The sequence below is a fragment of the Haliaeetus albicilla genome, chromosome 6 (genome assembly GCF_947461875.1).
Source record: "Haliaeetus albicilla chromosome 6, bHalAlb1.1, whole genome shotgun sequence".
Taxonomy (NCBI): domain Eukaryota; kingdom Metazoa; phylum Chordata; class Aves; order Accipitriformes; family Accipitridae; genus Haliaeetus; species Haliaeetus albicilla.
In genome coordinates this window covers 15,314,452-15,337,292 of record NC_091488.1, presented here as the reverse complement: position 1 = coordinate 15,337,292, position 22,841 = coordinate 15,314,452, and the positions used below count along the sequence as shown (strand labels likewise).

Genomic DNA, 22,841 nt, shown 5'->3' with positions numbered 1-22,841 from the left:
AGGCAGTAGAACACGTACCTGAAGGAATAAAAATACTAGACTTTTCCCTTCTTCTGTGGATATTGGTAAATCATAGTAGTGAAAAATATCTGTAGAAGAGAGAATATAACACAAGAAGTTATTTTTTCTGTTTTGCAATCTGTTTTCCAACAAATGTGCCTTCCATCTGTAAGAAGGATACACTAACTCATAAATAAATTATCAAAACTAGTCTGACTGCCAAGTATATAAAGAAATTCTTTTGTTGTGTATTTTCTGAACATCTTGGGAAAAAGAAGAATGTTTTACACGACTATGAGATAGCCTTTGCCTTGAAAGCTTAGCATTGACAGGGTTTTTTTTTTTCCCCTCTATAGACATTAAGAACTAAAATACTGGACTTCATGAATCCATTGACAGCACAACTTGGAATCCAGTTGATGGCAGCAATTGCAGCAGTATGGAATAGCAAGAAACCTCATAGGAATCAAAGTAAAATCAAGGTGAAACTAAAGAAAGGCACCATTAGTTTTCCAGTGTAAAGGCAAATGTTACATTTACATGATCAGTTCTAAACTCTGGGCTTGTTTACAGATTCTTTGGGTTTTTTTTACATGTGACAATGTCAAGCCACTGAAAAATCTCAAATGCTCTTATGTATGCATAATTCCACAAAGCATCAGGAATACAATTAAACCTAAATAAGTAATGAAATAAAAAAGACAGTGTGGCAGTTTAAGTCTGATAGTAATAGCCATTTTTTATTCAATGCTGGATTGTAATCTTAGGATTGCAACTTGCCATTAAATTCTAAAGACCTTGGATCAGCTCCATTTCCAGAGAAAGGTTAGAGTTGTAGTATTCTCTGGAACTAAGCATTTATTCTGAGTAGAACACCTGTTTCTTTTCTGGTTTTGTTTGAGCATAATGAAACTGTTTTCGTGAACGTGTTGGGAGAAGATCTGTATATGACAAATTGTTGCATGCTTGATTTCACTTGCCTAATTTATGTTTTGTATGAGTATTGATATTTGAATAATCACACAAAAAGCTGGTTTTTCAACTTCATGTTTTGCCTGGTACAGTGATCTGAGGGGTGTGTCTTTTGGTTTGGTTTGGTTTGTTTTTTCAGATTCTTCCAGTGGCTAGTGCATCTCAGCTTATTCTTGTGGACTTAATATGTGCACTTAACACATTGAAAATTGACACTATATTACATCTAGTCAAAGAGGTAGTCAAGAAACCATCACAAATCAAGGGTGAAGAGGTAACCATGAAGTCAATTCCATTTTCTTAATATATTCTATTCTGGATCTGTTCCAACATGTCTTCTAAATATTGTTAGAAGGAAAGTTGGGGTGTTTTTTTTTTTACAATGTGTGATTCTCTTTTGCTCCTGAATAAGTTATGTTTTTAGAATGTGGGTTTCTGTGTTTTGATCCATCAATGTGAGTAGGTTCTTCAGAATATTTTGCTAGAGAAGTTGCTGGTAATGAAAAGTTGTGGGGTCTTCCAGGGCCAAAGATGATGACAATTTTCATAAAGCTGCTGCAGTTATACAACTCAGTAATGCATTTCTATCCCTCTACCCTTAACTGAATGGTTAGAAATACTTGACATTGAGTCTGCTATCTTCCAATTTGCTTTCAAGGAAACCAGTTTTACTACCATGCACACCATTGTAGGAGCTCCTACAGCTCTGAATAAACTGTAGCAGATATTCCAAAGTAATGGGACTGCTTCTGAACTAGGGTCCTCCATTAAAGGTCTGAATTCCCTCGTACTGCTGTATTGATAGTTTTACCATAGTTGGTCAGTCACTGTTGGAGTGCAAGTGGCTTGTAAGAGGGGTGTGTTAACCATTGAAGACAAGTATTGAACAGCTTGGACCTTCTTTTTTTTTTTTTTTTCCTCTGATGGCAAATAATTGCAGGTTTGCTTTTATTTTTCAGAAATCTTCTCTTGTAGATATTCCAGTGCTGCAGTTCAGTTATGCTTTCATTCAAAGGTAATTCAGTCATTATAAAAGAGAATTTTCTGTTTGACTCTAGTTAGGATAACAGCCAGCATCACTATTTTTGCTTTACTTTGATCTTTGTGTCACAATGTCACAGAACACCTTTATGTAGGAAATGGTTATTGCCACTTCATTGTTAGTAACAGATAGACACAAAATAACTGGGCTATGACATTATGTTTCATTGATCTGTTGATAATACCACTCTGAAAGCTTTATTTCATACTAATAGAGCAACATACTTCAGGCATCTCATTAGCAAGATACTTGTATAATTTCTTATGGTCTTTCTCCTTACCTGTTCTGCGTTGCCAGATTAATGGATAGAGAACTTCTAAATTCAATAAAACTGCTATGGCTGCAATCTGTGCTGGACATGTAATGGGTCAGGCAGTTGAATGGAAATATTCCTTTGATCAAAACTCTTCTTCACATACTTGGCTTTTCTGACATGGAAGCCTTGGGATATATCAGACTGTACAATATACTGTATGCAATAAGCTGTGGAGATAAAGTAAGCTGGCATGCAGTGGAGTGGTTAGCTAAACTTTATTCCTTTTCTTCCCCCTGAAGACCTAGCGCTCTTACAGTGCTGGCTGGCATGCTGCATGTGCTGCTAGCGTTTACTGTTGTATGCATCTTGCCTGTGCTGCCAGATATTTATACCATGTTGTTGGATCAGTTAGGAAGGAGCAGGATCTAAAAGACTGATCTTGATGTAAACTTTTAGGCCACCAAGTTACCCAGTGTTGTTTTATGGTTTTTCCTTAACTCTAACTTCAGACTTGGTTGTGTTTTGATATTGGTTTTTTGGCAGACTGCCTGTCACAGCCTTGCAGGAGAACTTCCAGTCCTTATTAGGACTTCTCAAAGAGTCTGTGCAGTTGAACTTGGCTCCTCCTGGACACTTTCTTCTTCTCAGGTACTATGTAAGAGAGAGGAAGGTTTATAGATGCATTGAGTAGACCTGTCCAATTACTAACTCAGAGTGAATTGATTTTCCCACAGTACTCTGAATGACTTTGTGACTAGGACACCTACTCTAGAAAACAAAAAAGACCAAAAAGACTTGCAGGTACAGTGTATACATGTATACCTTTTAGTTCATAAATCTGGCACTGTACATCTAAGTAAAAGTGGAGATGGCCTGATCTGTACTTTGTATCTGAATTCACCTGTGCTTTTAGAATGTGTGAATGTGCATCCACACGTTGTGGCTTAGGCCTGGTAAATATGGAGACTCAAACATGAGAGACATGATGCACAAAATGTCTCTAACAAAGTTTTGTCAAAAATGCATGAAATTGCAGTGGTAACTATGGACTTTTCAAAGCTGTTTACCTTGGGTAACTTTATGATTTTTCTCAGAATTTAACTCATAACACAAGTGTGATGTCATGAGTTCATATCATATGTGTAAGTATTGAAATCTCAAAAGTATCTAGGAAAGCTAGTAGCATAATTATCCTTGAAGCTCATAGCTGTGTTTGGCAATATAAATGACTGTCAGCTCACCTTTTGTGTAAAGAAGGGGTGGAATACAGCAGGATTCTCTTCCCATACTTTTTGTGATTGTGATTTCACCAGCACAGTTTAAGCACTACCCATGTGGGTGGTTTTGGCTCTGAGCCAACATAATGCTACCTATGAGGTGAGACAGTGTTATGGTTACTTTAGTGTGCCAACAGAGAAATTTTAGTCTCCACTTCTGCTTTAGAGACTGGCCAGCAAAATTACAATGATGATAAAAAGACAGTTTTGCCATCTTAACATCTTTTAGCCTCTTCACAAGTGACCTCTGCTTTGCTTTGGATACTTGGGATTTGGTTTCCTTAGAGTGACCAGCTTTTCATTTCACTGGGAATTAAACATGGTGAAGTGTGACTATGCACATAGTTTGATTCTGTGTCTTGCTGACCCCTAATAGAGAGACTGATATATGTACAGATGGATTGCCATAAAATGAAACCCTGCCTCACTTAATGCTCTGCCTCACTTAATGTTCTCCAAATATAAAAGGAATAAAAGGAACAGTGTTCAAAACAATAAAGGCATTGATATGCCATTTCTGGGGGGCTAGGCAGTTCAGACCACATCTTTGACAGATGAGAACTAATATGTAAATTGTGTCAGGACTGATGCCAAACATGCTATGTTAATGGTAATGGCTTGCATGGAAAATCATGACTAAAACCTCCATGATAAGCTAACATAAAGTTTTTCCTGCTTCTCATTTTCTTGCCTGTTCTTATATGAAGTGAGCAGTCATTAGTTATCTTGACAGCACGTAGTTAAATCAGAGAAGTATGTATGTTTCTAAGAGATAGAAGTGCATACTTCTGATCATCCTGACATGTTCCATATAAAGAGGACTTCACTGGATTGGCCAAGTGATGATAGCTTTCATATGATGCCACGTTGTCTGGTTATGTTATAGGAGGTGACCCAAAAAATCTTGGAGGCTGTAGGGACGGTTGCTGGTTCTTCTCTGGAACAGACTAGCTGGCTGAGCCGGAACTTAGAAGTGAAAGCTCAGCCTCAGATTTTACCAGATGACTTCAACATTGAAGATGTGAATGGTAATGTGGTTTTGTCTGACTTTCCATTGCTTTTTTCTGTTCTACTTAAGTCAATGAAGAGTACAAGGTGTTTGATAGTGTGTAGTTCACATGAGAAGGCAATAATACAGACAAAAAGTAAAACCAAAAATATGCATTATCCTCCAACAACAATGCCAACCTAAGCAGGTTTAGTAAATATCTGCAGATTGTGTATAATACAGAGGAAAACTTATTGCAGGTACATGCAGTACATGCAACAGAACAGCATAGGGCATGAGGTACGTCATTGTGGCAACATGCCCAGAAGCATTTCACTGTAGTACAAATATGCAAATAACAGTGCTGTTTGGGAAGAAAGTTAGCAAACAGCAAAATTTAAACATGTCTTGTATGAAGGGAAAACTAAATGATTTTGCCTCTTTTAGATACATCAGTGGCACCATCTTCGATGATTTCTGCCTCTGCTCCTTCAATATACAGTGTCCAAGCTCTTTCTCTCCTTGCAGAAGTAAGTAGGAACAGTTTTGTAGTTGCTGCTCCCATCTGTGGGGTGGTTGTTTATTGATATTATTGAGCAGAGGAATACATTAGGTTTTCCTGGTAGATTAAATGGGAGCTTAAATCTTTATTGAGGCATCCCATGTGCACACGCATTCTAGCCTGAAATATGGCATGCTTTCCCCTTTTGTCAGAAATACCAAGTAAAGGTTTAAAGAAACATTCTTTTCATTTTTAAGGTTCTTGCTTCTCTTTTGGACATGGTTTACCGGAGCGACGAGAAGGAGAAAGCTGTGCCATTGATTTCACGTTTGCTTTATTATGTCTTTCCTTATCTACGCAACCACAGGTGACTTCTCTCTCTGCACATGTGATTTTTCTTATATCTGATTTTTTTGACCACAGTGTAAGACTTTTGCTTTCTTGTCTTCTCAGGAGTGCTTAACAGTCAAGGGGAATTGTAAGGGTTGGAGACCTGAGATAAAAAATTTCATATAAATAATCCTCTAATTTAGTTGCCACCTGTATAGGACAGAAAATTAATTATGTTCTCCCCTTCACGCACCATAGAGCTGATCTTTTGCTCTAGGAAAAAAGTCTCATTATTCTCATTAACAAGTGAAATTTTCCCCAAGGAAGGGCAACTTCCTTTACAAGCCATAGCCCTATAAAGCTCCTGTGCTCAGACACTGCTGTCCTGAATCACACCCCAGAGAGCTTCTCTCTCCACTCACTGTGGAAGACCTAGGGAGGGAGGCACAGTTAGTTAAAATAAACCTCTGGGAATACTTTTCACCACCCTCTTCCTGCTGTTCAAACACACGCGCCCCCCAACTGGAACAGCACAGGTAATGAGCATAACTAATTGGTATTTGAGCTGGTAAGATTTTGTAATAATTATTTTGCAAAGTTGCTAAGCTGTAGAGTCACTGAGCCTGTCAGTCATTCTAAGTTCTCTGTGCCTTAGTTTTCTGGTGATCTTATAGCTTGAATGATAAGCTATCCTCAACAGTAGGGTAATACAAAATTTCACTTTGGGGAGGATTGTCTTACATATCCAGTAAGTTTATGCTAATAATGCTAAATCCCTTCTCAGTATAGACACCTAAGAGTAGTCTGTCAACCCTGCCATACCAAGCGTTTGCAGCATTAGGGACATTGCCAAGTTTTGCATTAAATTGTGGTTTTGTGCTTTTAGAGTGTTTTTCCTGACCATTCTTTTTCCTGTAATGGATGATCAGAATTCAGGATAATACTTGGTGGCTATGTTTACATTAGCAATTTGATTAGAGCAGTAGTGTAGTTTTGAATCTCTTGATTTGTCTCCATTTATAAAAAGCTGGTTCAGTACTCCAAGCACTGTTAGTGCTTGATCTAAATCCCTTTTGGAGGAAACTAATAGAAGCTCCTATACAAAAGTGACCCAACAGGGCTTGCTAATTCCTGACTGCGCTGCCATGAGGAGATCTAGCACATACATACCAGATGTGCCAGTAGAAGGCTGTCAAACTTGGGACATTCTGAAGCTGTGCTTGTGAGCCAAGTCATCCTGCGCTACTACTTGCTGTCTACTGTGGGCCCTCAGCTCTTCACTGACATTGATACTTGTCTTTCTGCTGCTTCTTCCTTATCCTTCTGTGTTTCTTCTGACATGTCATCCCTTCCTACTTTATATGCCCTGTTGCTTTTTTCCATTGCTGAACACTATTGCTTTTATTGTCCTTTGCTATCATTGCTTTTCAATTTCTGCCAATCTGACACCTACCTCTTCTGCCTGTTGGGGAAGAAGGGCAACAAGGAAACAATGCCACTGCTGAGTCTTTCCTGTGAAGCGGTCAAAAGTTTGTTGGTAGTCTGGATGAAGACCAGGACTGCAATCTGAGATAAGGAACAGCACAGCAGACGTGCCCACTGCAGAAAGCTAGAAGAAATCTTCAAGTACCCACTCACCGACAAGCCTGCAGCCCATTTCAACTCAATTCTGAGGGTCACCATGCAGTAGTATCTAGAGCGGTGCATGCTGTCCCTGAACCCTACAGGATGGTCTGGGCAGGAGCACATCCATGGACTGTTTTACATCCACGGACTCCTTTCCACACCACAGCTGGCTTCAGGAGAGCTGTTGGTTAAAACCCAGGTACGTGTACAGTATGTGTCCATGTCCATTTTAATGGTGACTTTGTGAGTGAATTAATTAATGCCTTCATTTTTGGTGGAAATTAAGGTATTTTGTTCAGAGCAGTAGCATAGCTGTGTAAGTCATTGCTCTGACTGCAAGGGTTGCTTTGTCTTTAGAAGGAGTTGCCCTGGGACCATGAGATATGAAGAAAATTTTCCACATATCAGTCACCTCTGTCAGGAACTGTGGGTTCTGCCCTTGGGCTGGGTAGGGGGTCAGCTGTGTGCACAGCACCTGGGAATAACGCAGCCCCCTCTGGGCTTCTGCAATAAGAACGTGCTGCCAGTGCCTTTCCTTCCCCCACCAGGCACCTGCAGGCTGATGGTCTGGTGCCAGCAGCGTTCATTCAGAACACGAAGCAGTCTCTTAACTGAGGAGCTGTGGAGTTTTGTGGTGACGCTCAATTTGTTTTGCATATGAATAAGCCAAAAATATCACCGGCTGTCCCATGCTTACCCAGGCACTGGCAGTGGGCGGCACTAGTGCAGTCTCACCTGCGAGGCTTTGATTCCACAGGGTGCAAGGTGAACTACTGCCTTTGTCCCTGGTTATGGCAGACAGCCTGCTGCAGGCACTCAGCTGGGGCCGTGCATCTCCCATGTTTGTAGGGGTAAAATGTCTGCTGACATGTCATTGCTGCTCGCAGAGCTCTGAACCCATGGCATGTCCTAACCTTATCCAGCAAAATTCTGTGTTGGGGCATTCTGAGTATTGATTGCAGTTGGAGGGACAGCCCATACTGTTGTGTGTCCCCTGAAGCACACAGGCCTAGGTCATTCCTCGGTCTGGGCAGGCAGGAGTGTGGCGTGGAGCACACTGAGAGCGCACACTGACAGGAGGCCCTCTCTGCTCAAAAGCCTTAACCTTGACTCCTTGAAGAAAACCGGAGGCTAGGAGGAGGAAGGCCACAGGCAAGAAATTGTCACGTATCTTCACAGGCACTCGGGGACTGATGGGTTTGCTCTTCTCTCCTCCACAGAGTCCTCTGAAGAGGGAGTTGCAGCCCATGTCCCTCCACCTTGTTCCCGTGCTGCTGTGGGCAGGAGGCAGTATGCGTCCCACAGGGCTATCTTTGAGCACCCAGAGGCCAAGACAGCACTGCAGAGGAGGAAGATGACAGAGGCTGTAGTGGAAAGGCATCTGCAGGATGCTGAGTATGACTGACACGACTCACGTGATACCAGCCTGGCAAAAGCCTGGGAGCGGGAGGCTCTGAAGAGGTGGGAGAAGGACAGCCCCAGCAGGAGGACCAGTGAACTATCTTCCCTGGCAGTGGTGGTTGCTGGGCACTTGCTGGAAGAAGCAGCTCTGCCTGCTGCCGACCTTCTCATGGCTGATGCCTGGGTGGACACCAGAGCCCCCATCCATGTGTGCAAGTCAGGTTAGAAGGGTGAGGTGTGGTAAAAGGCACAGGAACTATAAGGCCCTATCCTGTCCTCTCCATTCCCACCAGCATTGCGCTAGTTAGGCCTTATTGGCCAAATTCTGTTAATTTTGTCTCTGTATAGGCCCTGTTGGCCCACACAGCAATGTCCATGGTTGTGTTTGTCCTCTCCTCCATTTCCATTCTAAGGTATGAGCTGTATCTCCCCCAGGAACTGAAACCTTTTCTTGTTTGAGCTTTGTGGCAGCTGTTTGTTTAGCTGTAGTATTTCTCCCATCTGGGTTTTTGGCCTTTACTTAAAGCTCCCCTTTCTGTGTATGTTAGCATACAGCCACCACTGAAACTGTTTCTGGAACGCTGTCATCACTCTGCTGTGCTGTGCCTGGTGTGAGCCAGTGGCTGTAAGCCAAACACTCATCCCATCTCTGCCCCATGCATGGAAACAGCATAGTTAAAATTGGCATGGACACCACTGCTGTCAGGATGTCCTTGTGAACTGGTGCAGAGGATAAATGACAACTTCTGCAATGCAAATGAAGATCTGAATGCCAGGAGTCAGCCAGCTTTTTACTTTCTTGCAAGGAAGATACTACCATCCCCTGTGATCTGAGACTGATGGTTCAAAAGACATGAGCATGAGAATCCTGATGAAGTTGCTGAGATGCCTACAGATGTCTCTTGATGGTTCTCCAGTGTCAGCCTGGCAAGGCCACCAGTCCTTGTGATCTGTTTAGCCATAACCATACCGAGATGGTCACTGGTTAAAATGTGGAGCCCCCATCAGGCCCACAGATGTGCTGGATGGTTTTCATGTTACTCATATGTGCTGCTCAGCAGTTGGACTATAACCTCCAAGACTGTCCTCATGCCTCTGTCCTCCCCAGCCTGGCAGTAGTTTGGTTGCAGGGCTCCACAAAAATGCAGTAGCCTCCCCCTTGAAAACACAGGGGCTGCTGAAGACTTCAGTGAAGGTATGGTGCCACCTCACAACAGAGGACCTTGACAGCATCCCTTCTCACATCCCTGCCAGTTTGAGCACCACCTCACCAACCTGAAAACTTTGTTCAGCCATGGGCAAAGCAGTTACCGTAGCAAGGATTTGTAGCAGGATGTTGTTTGGCATCTGTGTCTTCAGTGAAACTGAGGTTCCAGAAGACAAGCATCAGTTCATGTAGGGTCCCTTCACCTTGTTCCTACCAGTTTTGACTTGAGCCCCATGCTCCTTCCCTGCTGTGCCTTGCAGAGCATGGTGTCCATGGTGCACCATTGGGATGGTGCACAGGGCAGCACAAGGAGAAAAGGGCTTATGTGTGATATTTTTATACAGGTGATGACATGAGAACTGATGCTTGTTATCTGGGTGACACATGAAGTCTAGTGTGGTACCTTCTAAAGGGGCCTGCTGACAAGGACTCAAAGCCTATTGGAAACTTTGTTTTGGAGAAGTTTTGAACCACATCTGTGGTGGAGACAGGCAGTGCTGTGCTGTGATACATCTAATCTGAAAATATCTCCCTGAACCAGGTACACTGGAAATGTGTGGAGCTTCTGCATAAACTGTTTTGATCTACTGATCTCCTGCTGATCCACGTTATGAGCTAGTGTAGACATAGTCTATTACTTAGGGAATTTGGTTAGAAGCTCCGGAGTTTATTTTCTGTTTACATAAACTGAACTTTAAAAAATATATATGTTTATCATTATTGTTCTCTTCTCCCAGTGCCTACAACATTCCTAGTTTTCGTGCTGGTGCTCAGTTGCTCAGCTCATTGAGTGGATACGCCTATACAAAGCGAGCCTGGAAGAAAGAAGTTGTCGAGTTGTTTATGGATCCAGCTTTTTTCCAGATGGACACTTCATGCACTCAGTAAGACATGAGATTGTAGCACTCCAAGATCCTATTCTGAATTTGCAAAGAAAGGCTTTAAAGGAGAATGGCTAATATTGGAAAGAAAATTCTGTTTAGTACTTTGTTACAGAATGTAATAATGTTAAAAACGGGTCTCAACAACTAATTCTAAATGCATTATAAGCACTGAAGTTTTCATTATACTGCAGAAGAATAAACTTGTTCCATGCTGATACTCCCGTTAGTGGGAACTGCATACAGTAGAGCTGGAGGACCTAGAATGCAGTATGTGTTAAACCAGAAAAGAGTCTGCATGTTGAATACCGTTTGGAAACTGTTTCCTTGTATGAAATGTTTGACCAAAATCTTTTCTGAGGTGAATCCATACCAAAGCTTTCCCTGGTTATCTAATTCCTTCTATATCTTATTCAGTTGGAGATCCATTATTGACCATCTTCTAACACATGAGAAAACTATGTTTAAAGATTTGATGAGTAAGTATCAGCTACTGATAACTTATTTCTACATGAATTTGAAATCTATTTGCATTTGAGCTATTTGGTACATTTTTAATGTACTAATGTATCAATAAGATGCAGACAATGCCTCTGCATAATTGAGTATGTTGCCAGCTTTATTCATAGCTAAAACCTGTGCTCAGTTAATTCTGTATTTTGGTCATGTCTAAAACACCCCTCAAGTATTTTTGTTCTAGAAATGATAATGTTGGACTCCTGCATTCACATTTTACCATATTTTTAAGTTGCTGAATTGTGACCTTTTGCAGCTGTTCACTGTCAGAAAGCAAGGAGACTTTGGTTAACTTTGCAGGTATCTGTATACTGGCATCGAGCTATAGGAATGTGGTGCACCAGTACAGCAAACCTTTGAGCAACGTGCTTTGACCTCTAATTCAGGCTTGAGAAGAGTGTAGAAGAAAGTGGGGGGAGGGGGGGGATAGAACCTCTTGAATTTGCATGGAGCTTCAAAAGAAAAAGCAGCTTTAGTTTCTTTTTCAGATCTTTTTAAAAGAATATTTGAAGGGTTACAGCGTGAGACTAATTCATAATGCACTTTTTTTTAAACAATATATGTTTTTAAACCTACATCCTTTTTTTCTCAGTAAGTCTTAAAGCTCTGAGATCACTCATCTATGGATTTAGGAGACTGAAAAGAGGGGAAGATTCATACACATAAGGGCAGAGACAGGGGTTTAAAATACTGGGCTGCCTCATTGGAGTTGCAGTGCTTCTTTCATAAAATTTTCCTGCTAGCGTGAGCAGATCTGGATCAACACCAATTTATTATTCCAATTAGTAGACTTAAAGAGAGTTTTTCTTTTAAAAAGATTTCAGGATGTAGGAATTATTTTCAGCCCAAAACATAAGAAGTCTTTCTATGGTAGATATTTCTTATGTCTCTTATAGATATGCAGAGCAGCGCCTTAAAACTGTACCCAAGTTTTGAGCAAAAAGCAATGCTGTTAAAGCGGCAAGCTTTCGCTGTCTTCAGTGGAGAGATTGATCAGTATCATCTCTATCTTCCCTTAATACAAGGTAAGATTTGTAATTTCACCTGCCTCTTTTTTTCAACTGTAACACATATAAATTATGTAAGGAAGGAATATCACCTGTTTTCCAACACATACTTCCATTTTTTTAAAGTTTTTAGCAAAATTTATGATGCTGTGAATCTCTGAATTCTAACAAATTAATAATCTCATTAAGAGGGAGACAGGAATCTGGGTTCCAAAGCCTTTGGTCTGGAAATATGACTGGAAGCATGATTATTTTGTGGCAGTCTTCCAGCCACTCTTGGGCTGTTGCTGTTCTCTTTAAATGTCAGTTTTGACAAAGTTTTGTCCAATATAAAACCACCATGTCTTCAGACTTTTTCTGAAGCACAATTTTGTTAATAGAGTGCAAGGGACTCAAGCCAAAACTGATGATAAAGCATAAATTTTGTTTTGCCACCTTCTACATTTTTTATTTCCCAAAACAACACATGTTCAGGAAGATACTACTCTGTTTTGTTTTGGTTTGTTTTGTTTTTACTTTTTTAATGTTTATTTCAGAACGACTGACTGAGAACCTCCGTGTTGGGCAGACTTCTATAGTTGCCGCACAGATGTTTCTCTTCTTCAGAGTTCTTTTGTTAAGGATTTCTCCTCAGCATCTAACCTCATTGTGGCCAATTATGGTAACTGAATTGGTAAGTAATAAGTAGTAATTTGAAACTGATTAGTGTGTGTTATTTTCCATTTCAGCTGCTTCTTCCTCCCAAATACACCCCCTGTTTGTAAAAGGAAATATTTTCATAGTTTTGCATTAGTCTGATAATTTGGGAAAACAATTAACACTGTCATTAGGAAATACCTTTTTGATTAATTTTGTTGTTGCTAATGTAATCTCTTCCATGATTTGTTATTTGTTGCAAGTCCTAAGAGTAACCTAAGAGTCTGTGGTTCCTTATACTATGTGAAGCATGTCTTTTTATGATTAAGTCATATGAACATTTCAGCATCACCATAAATAATTTATTTCTTTAAAGATTCAGACTTTTCTACAGCTGGAAGAAGATTTAACTGAGGAAGATGAACCATCAAAGTAAGAATTACCATTTGTCTGATAGAGGAGTTGTGAAAGCTGGTAACAATTGTGCTTGTTCTGTATTGGCAAATAGCGATTTATTTATTTGTTTAATTCTCTGGGATAGGGAGGAGACAACAGGATTTTTTGTCATTGCACTTGTGTATGTCTGGTACTGATGAATCATAGTTCAGGATTTTTTTTCAGCAGCTAAAATAGTGGTATGTTCAAAAAACATAAGTACCACTTATTAGTTGCATACAAAAATAGAAGAGATGCTAAGTCAGCATTTGAATATTTTAACATTTTGCCATTTTTTCTAAATATTTTAGATTACTTTTTCTTCTAACAGCCTTTCATATTAATCACAGTGGTCACACAGAATAAAAATAGGTTTTGTTGCACACAGGTGCAAGTGGTCATTTGTGTAAATGTGTACATTTCTCTTTTGCCGAATGAAAAACATTTAGTGGATTTATGTTTTAATGGTACATTTCTTAATTGTAACTAACACAGGAGCAACAGCAAAATAAGCAAACAGAAAGTCTCAGGTGATGGCAGTGGATCTGACATACAACAGAATGAACTGTCCTTGTACTTATCAGCTTGCAAGTTTTTGGACACAGCACTTTCATTTCCACCTGACAGGATGCAGTTGTTTCAGATGTAAGTTCTCTAATTACTTACCCATTCTCCAGGTTGTTACCATTCTTATTCTTTAAAGTAATTCCAGATCTATTTTATTATAGACTTAATTTTGCCATCAGTTCTTTTTACAAGTGCAGATGTTGATACTCAGACAAATGTAATTTGGGGTATTTGGGAAAACAATTTGGACTTGTCGGTATAGGAGGATTTCACCATCCTCGTGAGGAGGTTCTCTTAACTTCGTGTAACTGGTTTCAGCTGGGATAGAATTAGTTGTCTTCCTAGTAGCTGGTACAGGGCTATGTTTTTGAGTTAGGTATGAGAAGAATGTTGATAACACAGATGTTTTCAGTTGTTGCTAAGTAATGTTTAGTCTAAAGTCAAGGATTTTTCAGCTTCTGATGCCCAGCCAGCGAGAAGGCTGGAGGGGTACAAGAAGTTGGGAGGGGACACAGCCAGGGCAGCTGACGCAAAGTGGCCAACAGGGTATTCCATACCATGTGATGTCATGCCCAGTATATAACCTGGGGGAAGGGGGGGCAGGGGGATCACCGCTTGGGGACTAACTGGGCATCGATCAACGGGTGGTGAGCAATTGCGTTGTGCATCACTTGTATATTCTAATCCTTTTATTATTACTATTGTCATTTTATTAATGCTATCAGTATTAGTTTCTTTTCTATTCTATTAAACCATTCTTATCTCAACCCACGAGTTTTACTTCTTTTTCCGATTTTCTTCCCCATCCCACTGAGGGGGGGGGGGGGAGGAGCGGCTGCACAGTGCTTAGTTGCTGACTGGGGTTAAACCATGACACTTGGAAAAATTGGGAGAAGAGGAAGACAGAGACTGTTCTTTGTTTTCCCTTTGCATACACTTGGGATTTTTTTGAGGCCAGTTGTGTTTAAATACTGACATGATAGTAACATCCTTGTTCATTAAGTTTGGCTCTGGTAATAGCATAAAATTATAGTTATGACAGCTCTTTCTGTAAACAAATCAGTGTTCTACTAAACTATGTATGACCCAAATAAGGATTTTCTTCTGCCTGACTTCTTATCAAATAATCCATTTGTTTCAGGTACAAATGGGCATTTGTCCCAGAGGTGGACACAGAGTCATCTACAGTGACTTCTCATCTGGTAGAACATCATCAGGAATGCAGACCACACATTGTAAGAATCATGGATCTGCTGAAGATGAAATATGGGGTAAAGAAAGAATGCTTCACTTGAATCTTTTTTTTTTTTTTTAATCCATTAACTTGCTTTTCTAAACAAGTGACAAGGTTTTAAGGTAGGCAAGAGGTTTTTAGATATTCTAATAAAATTCATGAGGCTTTTAAAAATGATCTGCCTGCTTTCACATATATATCCTGAAGAGGTCAGATTGCTGTTGAGTGTGAGGGAATGATAAACAGTTTTCTGGCTGTTCCCTTAAATCTTCCCACAACCACCCAGTGAAGACAATTTGTCTCAGACAAGACCGGTATTTATAAAAAAGAACATGCTGTACTTTGTCAAGAAAGTTTACCATAACAGCATTTTTAATTACCATTAAGGTTTAATATTAATTCTTCCAGGAAAGAAAATAGGGGCATTAGTATTTCTCAGAGATATCTCTGTATTCTGTTGTTGTTTGATACCTGATTCTGAAGGCTAGTCCAAATTTGCAGTCTTCTGAACTTGTGACACATCCATTTAATGGAACCTCGAATCCAAATATAGACATAACTCGGTATACCATCTATACAATTTATATTGTGATACAGTTGTAGGCTGTGGATCTCTTAGTATGAAAAAAGTGTATAGTATAGGGTTCAGACAAGCCCTAACAACATTGTGTCTTAATGCAAAACCTTTGGTAAATCTCGGTTTGTCTGCTTACAGGAAACAAACAACACTGAGGGACTTTCCAAGAAGCACAAATTTCCTCTTTTGAACTTCCGCTCTGTATCTAGCATCACGCAGCTTATGCCCTTCTTCAAGACTCTGTGTTGTGCATTTACAACAAACGGGAGTGAGTCCCAGACTTCACATGCTTCTACATCTCTCTCTATGGACTACATTGGCAGTAATGGCATAAAGATCTTGCAACAGCTTGAAGAGAGTGTTGAATGTGACTTCCTCGAAAATATGGAAAGTTAAGCCACACATGGGACACTTGGCTCGTGGTGAATAAATAGTGAAAAAAGGGAAAACTTTACTGCAATTCTTCTCTTCTTTTTTCCCAAGTTTTGAAACTACATTTTGGGTTTTCTTCCTGTTGTGGAGTGCACTTCAATAATCCAGGCTTCCGAGTTGGTGTTAAAAAGCAGGATTCTTCAGTTCCTGGGGGGGGAAAAAAAGTACAGTTTAGTGGTAATTTATCATAGTAACTGTATTCTTTTATTTGTTTTCAATGTGAAGGATTAAAGAGATTTTGTAAATAAAGGAAGATTATTTTTGACTTGGTGAAAGTAGCAACTGTACCGTTTATCCAGTAACTTCTCAAGTAAGTATTTTAAGCTGCCTTTGGGACTGCGTTCTGAAAGTAAATTTAAGAAAAAGCTAATATTGCATGTCAGTGTACAATCAGTTTGCAGATAAGCCATTTCCTGAGGTTAAAGCCCACTTCTACTTCTCCTTTAACTTGTCCGAAAACTTCTAAACAAATCATTTAAATTTCAAACAGATGTATTTTATAAGTCTTAGCATTGTGCAAATAATTGCAGACTTACCATGTTTGTAATTTCAACTCTGTACTATAATAGCATTCTCCAGGATTAGTGATTCCTAAATAAAAGACAAACATGCATAAAAGACAAATCTATGCAGTAACATTTTGTAATTTACATTACTTGAGGGGTTTTTGTTTTAGTTAATTGACTAAAAATTTTCTAATTCAGTTTTTTAAATTAAAAAATTTTGTTCTTTCAGTGACTAAGGTCACTTTGCAGCTTCTGAAATGCAACTAAATGAAGATAATTCTGTAAAAATATAAATTGCTGTATACCAACAGCCTAATTAAAATGAAAATAAGATTCTTTTTTTTTAAAGAACACTTTATATACAAAAGAATGTATTTGGCTGTTCCTAGGTGTTAAAAGAGGTAGGGGGATCATCACAGTGCCATGACTACAGTAATGTTCAAGGTACAGCTTATTTTGGAACTGCACTGCTACCACCACCCAGGACGTGGGAGACAGGGATTAGTTCTACCAAAAAACAGCACAGCTGCATGTCTGAAGGACACTTCTGACGGCCAGCAGATAAGCACCATCGTAGCAACACATACAACAAAAGGCTTAGTTTTTTAAATGAGGAGATGGACTCCATTGAATTTTCATACTTAGTGGATTATCTGACTGATTTTGCAATGCTCGTTTGTCTGGGAGGGGAAGTTTATTATATTTTTCATGGTGAAAAGCTTTGTCTGCTCTTTTTTTTTTTTTTTTTTTTTAAACACCTTTGCCTCCAGAGAAATTGGTTTTGTAAGATATACCTGTAGACTGGTACATGCTATTTGAGTTATTTGGAACATCACAACTGAGGTAAACATGCTGGGTACTGGAATTCATCACTCTTGTTTTTGCTAATTAAAAAAGGACATACAAAATGTGTGGTTTAATGTCACCAGGTTGTGAGGTCAGCGATTTACTTTTTCAAAACTCGCACAACAAACATGGAAGGCTACTCTGCAGTGCTTTTTACCTACAGATATATGAAGATTTCATCTTTGGATTATAAACTAAAATAATGAAACACTGAACAACATGCTTTACTATGATAATACTGTAATGGTCTATGAAGATACTACTATAATAGGCTTATGCTAAACTTAAATAGCTTCTTTGCATTTTTACAGTTAAGTGATAGACTGAAGTGTAATATCGTGTAGTCACTAAGAATGTGAATTATTGTATCAATATAATTTATTAATGATCTCTAATGCTATTGGAATGAGCACAAGTGAAAAGTTACCCATTTAAAAGGATTACTTTTCATTATTTGAAAATTGAAGCAGAATATTTTAAAAAGTTTGTGTTCATTACTTACATATCTTCAATAATTTTCAGAGAGAATATTGCTAATACTCAGGATGATTTGGTAGTTTTACTTTCAGCTTTCTGGTGGTTGCATTCCGTACTTGGGTATTTCCCTTAAAATGCTGATGTGGTGCTGTTAAATGGGCTATTAAAATCTAAGACAACTTTTTGCCATAAAACCATTTGTTTTACATTCTCCCATAAGCTATAAAGCTGTGTCTTCACATAGTTTCCTCGCTAACTGGAGGTGGTGAACCAGTTACTTAGATTGAGGGTTTTGTCATCCTTCCCCTTGAAAGGGAATGTCCCATTCTGGCTGCCTGTACTTCAGATGTTTGGGGGATCGGACGTCAGTCACATCCTCCTCAGCTGTGGTGTTGAACTGTAAAAACAGAATCTGTGACTTAGGTCTGTATAACTGTCTGACTTCTAAGATGATCTTACCTTCCACAAAAACACCACTTGCTTCTAACCTCTGCCTTCATACGTACGTTTACCTTTGTTCTGTGGTTCTTCAGATGGCTGCTTTAAATGGCCTCAGATATTTGTGACTTGCAGAATCCTTTCACTGCAGCAGAATCTCATTCTTAAGAAGAAAAAGTTCTTTAAGATTTAGTATATAAGCAGATCTGGTATAATTATAAATAGCATGTGAATAAGGAGGAAAGGGCTCTAACTAAAAAAAAAAAATCAAACTTGGATGGTGGAGGGTAACAGTTACATAGGCCTAAAAGTATCTCTAGCAGTGTAACTTTATTCCTTTTCTATATGGGACTGACTGTAGTCATTCTATTTCTTATGCCACTGCTGTTAAATCCGCAGGAAGGAGGATTGTACTGCTCTAACACTGGTACTGTCAAAGCAGAATAACTTAACAGTAGATGAATCTGAAAACCTTTGCCTAGAACTCGGTATCAAGAACAGGAGAGAAAATGCTTTTGCTTTGCTGTGTAGTTCTTTGCTTGTTTTCAGAATAACCAAGCTTAGCTTTCTCTCTTGGATACTTTCAGCTTTGAGATAGCACAGCCGCAATGCATGATACACAGAGGGAGATGTATTTAAATATTCAAAAGGATTTCATTTTCCTGAAGGAAAAAAATAGTAGGTGCAACCAAGGTAACTGCCACAGAACAGCAGAATTTGAAATAGAGCATTAAGTAATGGTTAAGTGTATTTGATACTATATTTGAATGCAATTCTTCTAATACTATTAAATGTTATTTTGAAATACCCTTTGAAACGCAGTTCTTACTTTTCAGACTACCTTTACTGCTCACTCACCAACTTCAATTTTTATCAGGTTCTGTAAAAGCTCTCAAATTCAATTTCAGTGGGTGAGGGCTGCGTACAGAACTCTGTAGACCTGTTTGGACCCTAGCAGCAGTGGCTCAGTGCTAGTCTGTGCTAGCCCCTACGCTTGCCTAGGGAAAGGCTGCCCCACCGCCTCCCTAATCCTCCCATCACACGCCCCTACTGCTCCAGCTCTTACGTCCCTATCTTTTGCATTCCTGAACTTTCCACCCTGGGATCCCAGTCCTGTGGTCCTGGGATAAGTTTTCTGGATTTGCGCGTCTGGAAGAACTGCGCGGAGCAGACGGAGGAAGCTGCTGCCGCTGCAGCATCAGGCCATGCAGCATCAGGCCATCGTTGGCTGCCGGACAGGCACTGACCCCCGCATGGGGGGAGCGCCTCTCCCTCCAAAATTAGGGACTGCCGTGGCATAAGGCTTTCTCTGGGCGCCAGAGCTTTCCAAACTTCGGTCTGTACGTTTTTCTATGTTCAGGGCAAATGCCCTGAAAGTACTGCCTTTTCATTTGGAAATACAACCGAGCTTGAACACCTAAGGCCAGCGGAGTATGGTTTCGATGACTTTGTGAAAGCTGCTTTTCAGATTTCGTCCTTTCTCTGCACGTCTTTTGTAACGCTGCGTGACGCACCTCGCACCCCAGAAGCTGCTAACGTCTGATTACGCTGCCTATGTTGAAAACATTGATGCCCGCTGCATGGACGCTGGGAAATACTGTGGCACAGCAGCTAGTACTACCAAAGCGCCGAATGTCTCTCGAGTGCCCGCTTAACGAACAGCAGCGTTGGCCATTTAGGCCGGGCAGCCCCACCGCCCTCCATCTTCTGCAACTCCCGTCCCCGGGGCCTGCCCTCGGCGCGCGGCCACCGCCTTCCCGTCACCGCCCGCCCCCCGCCGCGAGGGGGCGTGGCCCGGCCCCCAAGGCCCGCCTCTCCCCGGGAGTGGGCGAGGCGGAAGCGCGGGCGCTCCACACCCCGGCTCTCGCTGCGGCACAAAAGATGGCGGCGAAAACACAGGGCGGCATCCGCCTCAGCGCGGTGAGTGGCCCGGATCCCCGCGGGGCCCGGGCGGGGGAGGTCTCCGGAGGGGACGCGCTCCCGCTCCCTCGGCGGCCCCCGCTACGGGGGCGCGGCGCGGGGTCAGCGCTCTCTGGCAGCCGAGGGGAGCGGGGGTTGCCTGTGCGAGGCCCGCGGCGGCTGAGGGGCGGGCGGCGGGGCTGGGGGCAGGGCGCTCTGGGGAGGAGGGAGCTGCCGGGCCGCCGCTTGAACAGCTCCTCGCTTTCCCTCGGCCAGAGCGGGGAGCGGAGTCCGCCCGGGCTGGGAGCGACGCCTCGCCCCTCGGGGGGTAAAAAGTTGTCGGCCGAGCGTCGGGAAAGGGCGAGCTGCGGAGCCCTTCGCCTGAGATAAACCGGCACCCCCTCCTCGCCTCGGACCTCTCTCTCGTCCTAGGCTGTCCCCGGCGGTGTCCTTACCCAGCCCCCGGCGCGCTCTGGTTTGGTCACCTCGCTGACGAGAGCGGCCGCGGGTACCGGCACCTGCTGGTACTGGGCGAGCCCCGCCCGCGGGGGGGGGGGGGCGCAGAGCGGGAGCCCCCGGGGTCCGGCGACACTCACCGGCTCCAGGGCGGGGGGGGCGGCAGACCGGGGGGGGCTCTCCGTCATCGGCCTCTGCACAAAATCGGCGAGGTTGGTTAGCGCGGGCGGTGCGGGAGGGGGCGTTACAGCCTGTGGGTGGGTTGGGTTGTTTATTAGGGGGCGGAATTTCATAGCCTGTTGTAGTGATGTAGTTAGCTGTGAACTCGGTGACCTCTAATTGGAAGCTTGTTACTTAAAATCTTAACTACTCTTTGCAAGAGGCCTAATTACATTTTAACAAGGGCGATGAATGTGCGCGCGGTTAAATCCATTACTGTACTGTGTTTTTCAGTCACAGTATTGCTCGCTGCTGTCCTTTGTGGCGATTGGTCATTTCCTTATATGTGCTAATACAAATGAAGTTAAAGCTACTTTTTCAGTTGTTGATACATCATTGATGAAACAGGACGGCTTTTTAAGCCTTTCTGACTTCAGCTATCTATGCCTTTAAGTTACAAACACCCGGTTCATAACCTTACTTATAGAATAGTGGAAAGAAGCTGGATCATTGCAGTAAGTAACTTATCAAATATTTGAGTGAAAAATGTATGTTAGTATATTCTCAGCACTGCTTAAATTACCTCAGTATAAACTGCCATGATTGTAGAGGTTAGCTATAAACGTCATCTACGTGAATGGAAGTTTAAGAATTACATTTTCATTTCAGGTCTCTGATTCTTGTAAGTGTTTGAAATCCACAGTTTGTCTGATATATTTTATTAGAGAAGTGGTCTTCTTTAGATAACACAATGTTTAAAAAAAAAAAAAAGAGGAGGGAGGTCTTCCTTTTATTTTTAATGCATTATTAGTCTTCTTGAGGGGAAAAATACATCAGCATTAATAATCAGCCTTTACAAAAAAACTGCATATCACAAGTCAGACTGCAGCGTTTAAATAGTTCTCAAGTTGAAATCACTTTGGCAAGCTGAACTCTTACAGATACCGATGAGAAATCTAAGCTAAAGTTGGGGCAATTGGTACCTTTCTGAATTAATTTTAGGATGCTGTTTGGTTTTGTTTGTTAGTAGTCATAACTGAAAATTTACATTCAGCCTATTTCCAGTGAAAGCTGGGATTTTTGTGGGTTTTCACTAAGGAAGTGAAGCAGCTAATAAAGTGTTTTGATAGGTTGTGTCCTGCAGTGCAGAAGGCTCTGTTTTCTAGAGAACAATAGAGAGCTGATGGTCACAGTCTCTTCTGTCAGCAGCTGTTCTTTGAAAATATTTTGGGTTTCGCCAAAATATTTCCATTAGTTTCAGGAGCATGTATAAACAACACAGGCGGCGTGAGCAGGCCTGGTAACTCGTTCCCACACTGGCATTTATCTCCTTCTGTTGTTCTGGTAAAATTTTTGCTCAGTTGCACGATGAACAGATCAGGGAAGTGATCCAGGTTAAAAATAAGATTTTAAAAATGTTTTTTAATTTGGATCAGCTCCCTGATGTGGTTCATTACACAGTCATGTATCTGGACTAGCGTGACTGGGAGGGAGAGGAGGAAAATGGCAGTGGGGTTGTTCCCCAAGAAGTTGTGAAATACTATTGTAAGATAAGACAGATTGTTCAGTGGTAGTTCGATTTGTGCATGCCTTGTGATCTGCAAGGGATGGAAAAGTTCCAGTTTTCTTGGAAAACTAAAATTCCCAAAGCTGCATGTCATTTTGAAAGATAAGCTGCTTTATTCTTACATATTTGCTGGTCATAATTGTAGGAGATGCTCTTCTTAGTGCAGTTTAGTCTTTTTATAGTATGCACTGTATATGCAGTTTGAAGGAGGGGGAGGTTTAGTTGTATCTCCAAAGGGAATTTGGCTGCACTTTGTCTCAGGAGAAAAAATGAAATTGCTAACCAAAACCCACTTAGTAACAAAATATATTAGGCCCAGTGAACAAAACAACTGGATCATGTCATGCTGCATACTGTCATGCTAACATAGCCAAAAGGGAGTGTTCACCAGGGGATTAACTCTTTCTTACTGTATTTATTGAACTTCAATTATTCATGAGCTAATTAAAGTGGTGCTTTGATGAAATGAAATATAAGTGGACAAAATGGGCTTAAATATTTCCTGATGCATTCATCAGGAAATGATGTGTTGTTGCTAACAGCTGGTATGCTCTGAAGCAAGCTACAAAGGTAATGGCATTAAACCGCTATTCTCTGTTTTAAATCT

At 41.2% G+C, this 22,841-nt stretch overlaps 2 protein-coding genes and 1 long non-coding RNA gene across 5 annotated transcripts in view; 2 read left to right on the top strand and 1 right to left on the bottom strand.

Annotated features, from left to right (window-relative positions):
• Positions 1 to 16,510, top strand: part of DOP1B (DOP1 leucine zipper like protein B) — a 53,740-nt gene extending 37,230 nt beyond the window's left edge. The window contains 16 exon segments of the mRNA XM_069785146.1: positions 357 to 482; positions 1,112 to 1,246; positions 1,932 to 1,987; positions 2,814 to 2,918; positions 3,005 to 3,071; positions 4,434 to 4,575; positions 4,983 to 5,065; positions 5,295 to 5,404; positions 10,339 to 10,485; positions 10,900 to 10,961; positions 11,895 to 12,023; positions 12,542 to 12,678; positions 13,018 to 13,073; positions 13,572 to 13,721; positions 14,785 to 14,914; positions 15,593 to 16,510. Coding sequence (XP_069641247.1) covers positions 357 to 482; positions 1,112 to 1,246; positions 1,932 to 1,987; positions 2,814 to 2,918; positions 3,005 to 3,071; positions 4,434 to 4,575; positions 4,983 to 5,065; positions 5,295 to 5,404; positions 10,339 to 10,485; positions 10,900 to 10,961; positions 11,895 to 12,023; positions 12,542 to 12,678; positions 13,018 to 13,073; positions 13,572 to 13,721; positions 14,785 to 14,914; positions 15,593 to 15,850 — 1,893 coding nt within the window. The 3' untranslated portion in view covers positions 15,851 to 16,510.
• Positions 12,982 to 20,749, bottom strand: LOC138685663 (uncharacterized). Of its 3 annotated transcripts, XR_011325022.1 has the most exons (6): positions 20,508 to 20,740; positions 18,228 to 18,316; positions 17,741 to 18,112; positions 17,187 to 17,276; positions 16,423 to 16,477; positions 12,982 to 16,033 (listed from the first exon to the last, which is right to left on the bottom strand). It is a non-coding gene; the product is annotated as an uncharacterized lncRNA (long non-coding RNA). The 3 variants fall into 3 exon arrangements; XR_011325021.1 differs by having other exon boundaries at positions 15,179 to 16,033; positions 17,187 to 18,112; positions 20,508 to 20,749; XR_011325023.1 differs by lacking the exon at positions 20,508 to 20,740 and adding an exon at positions 19,668 to 19,976 and having other exon boundaries at positions 15,179 to 16,033; positions 17,187 to 18,112.
• Positions 19,969 to 22,841, top strand: part of MORC3 (MORC family CW-type zinc finger 3) — a 36,319-nt gene continuing 33,446 nt past the window's right edge. The window contains exon 1 of the mRNA XM_069785147.1: positions 19,969 to 20,073. Coding sequence (XP_069641248.1) covers positions 20,035 to 20,073 — 39 coding nt within the window. The 5' untranslated portion in view covers positions 19,969 to 20,034. The remainder of the gene's footprint in view (positions 20,074 to 22,841) is intronic.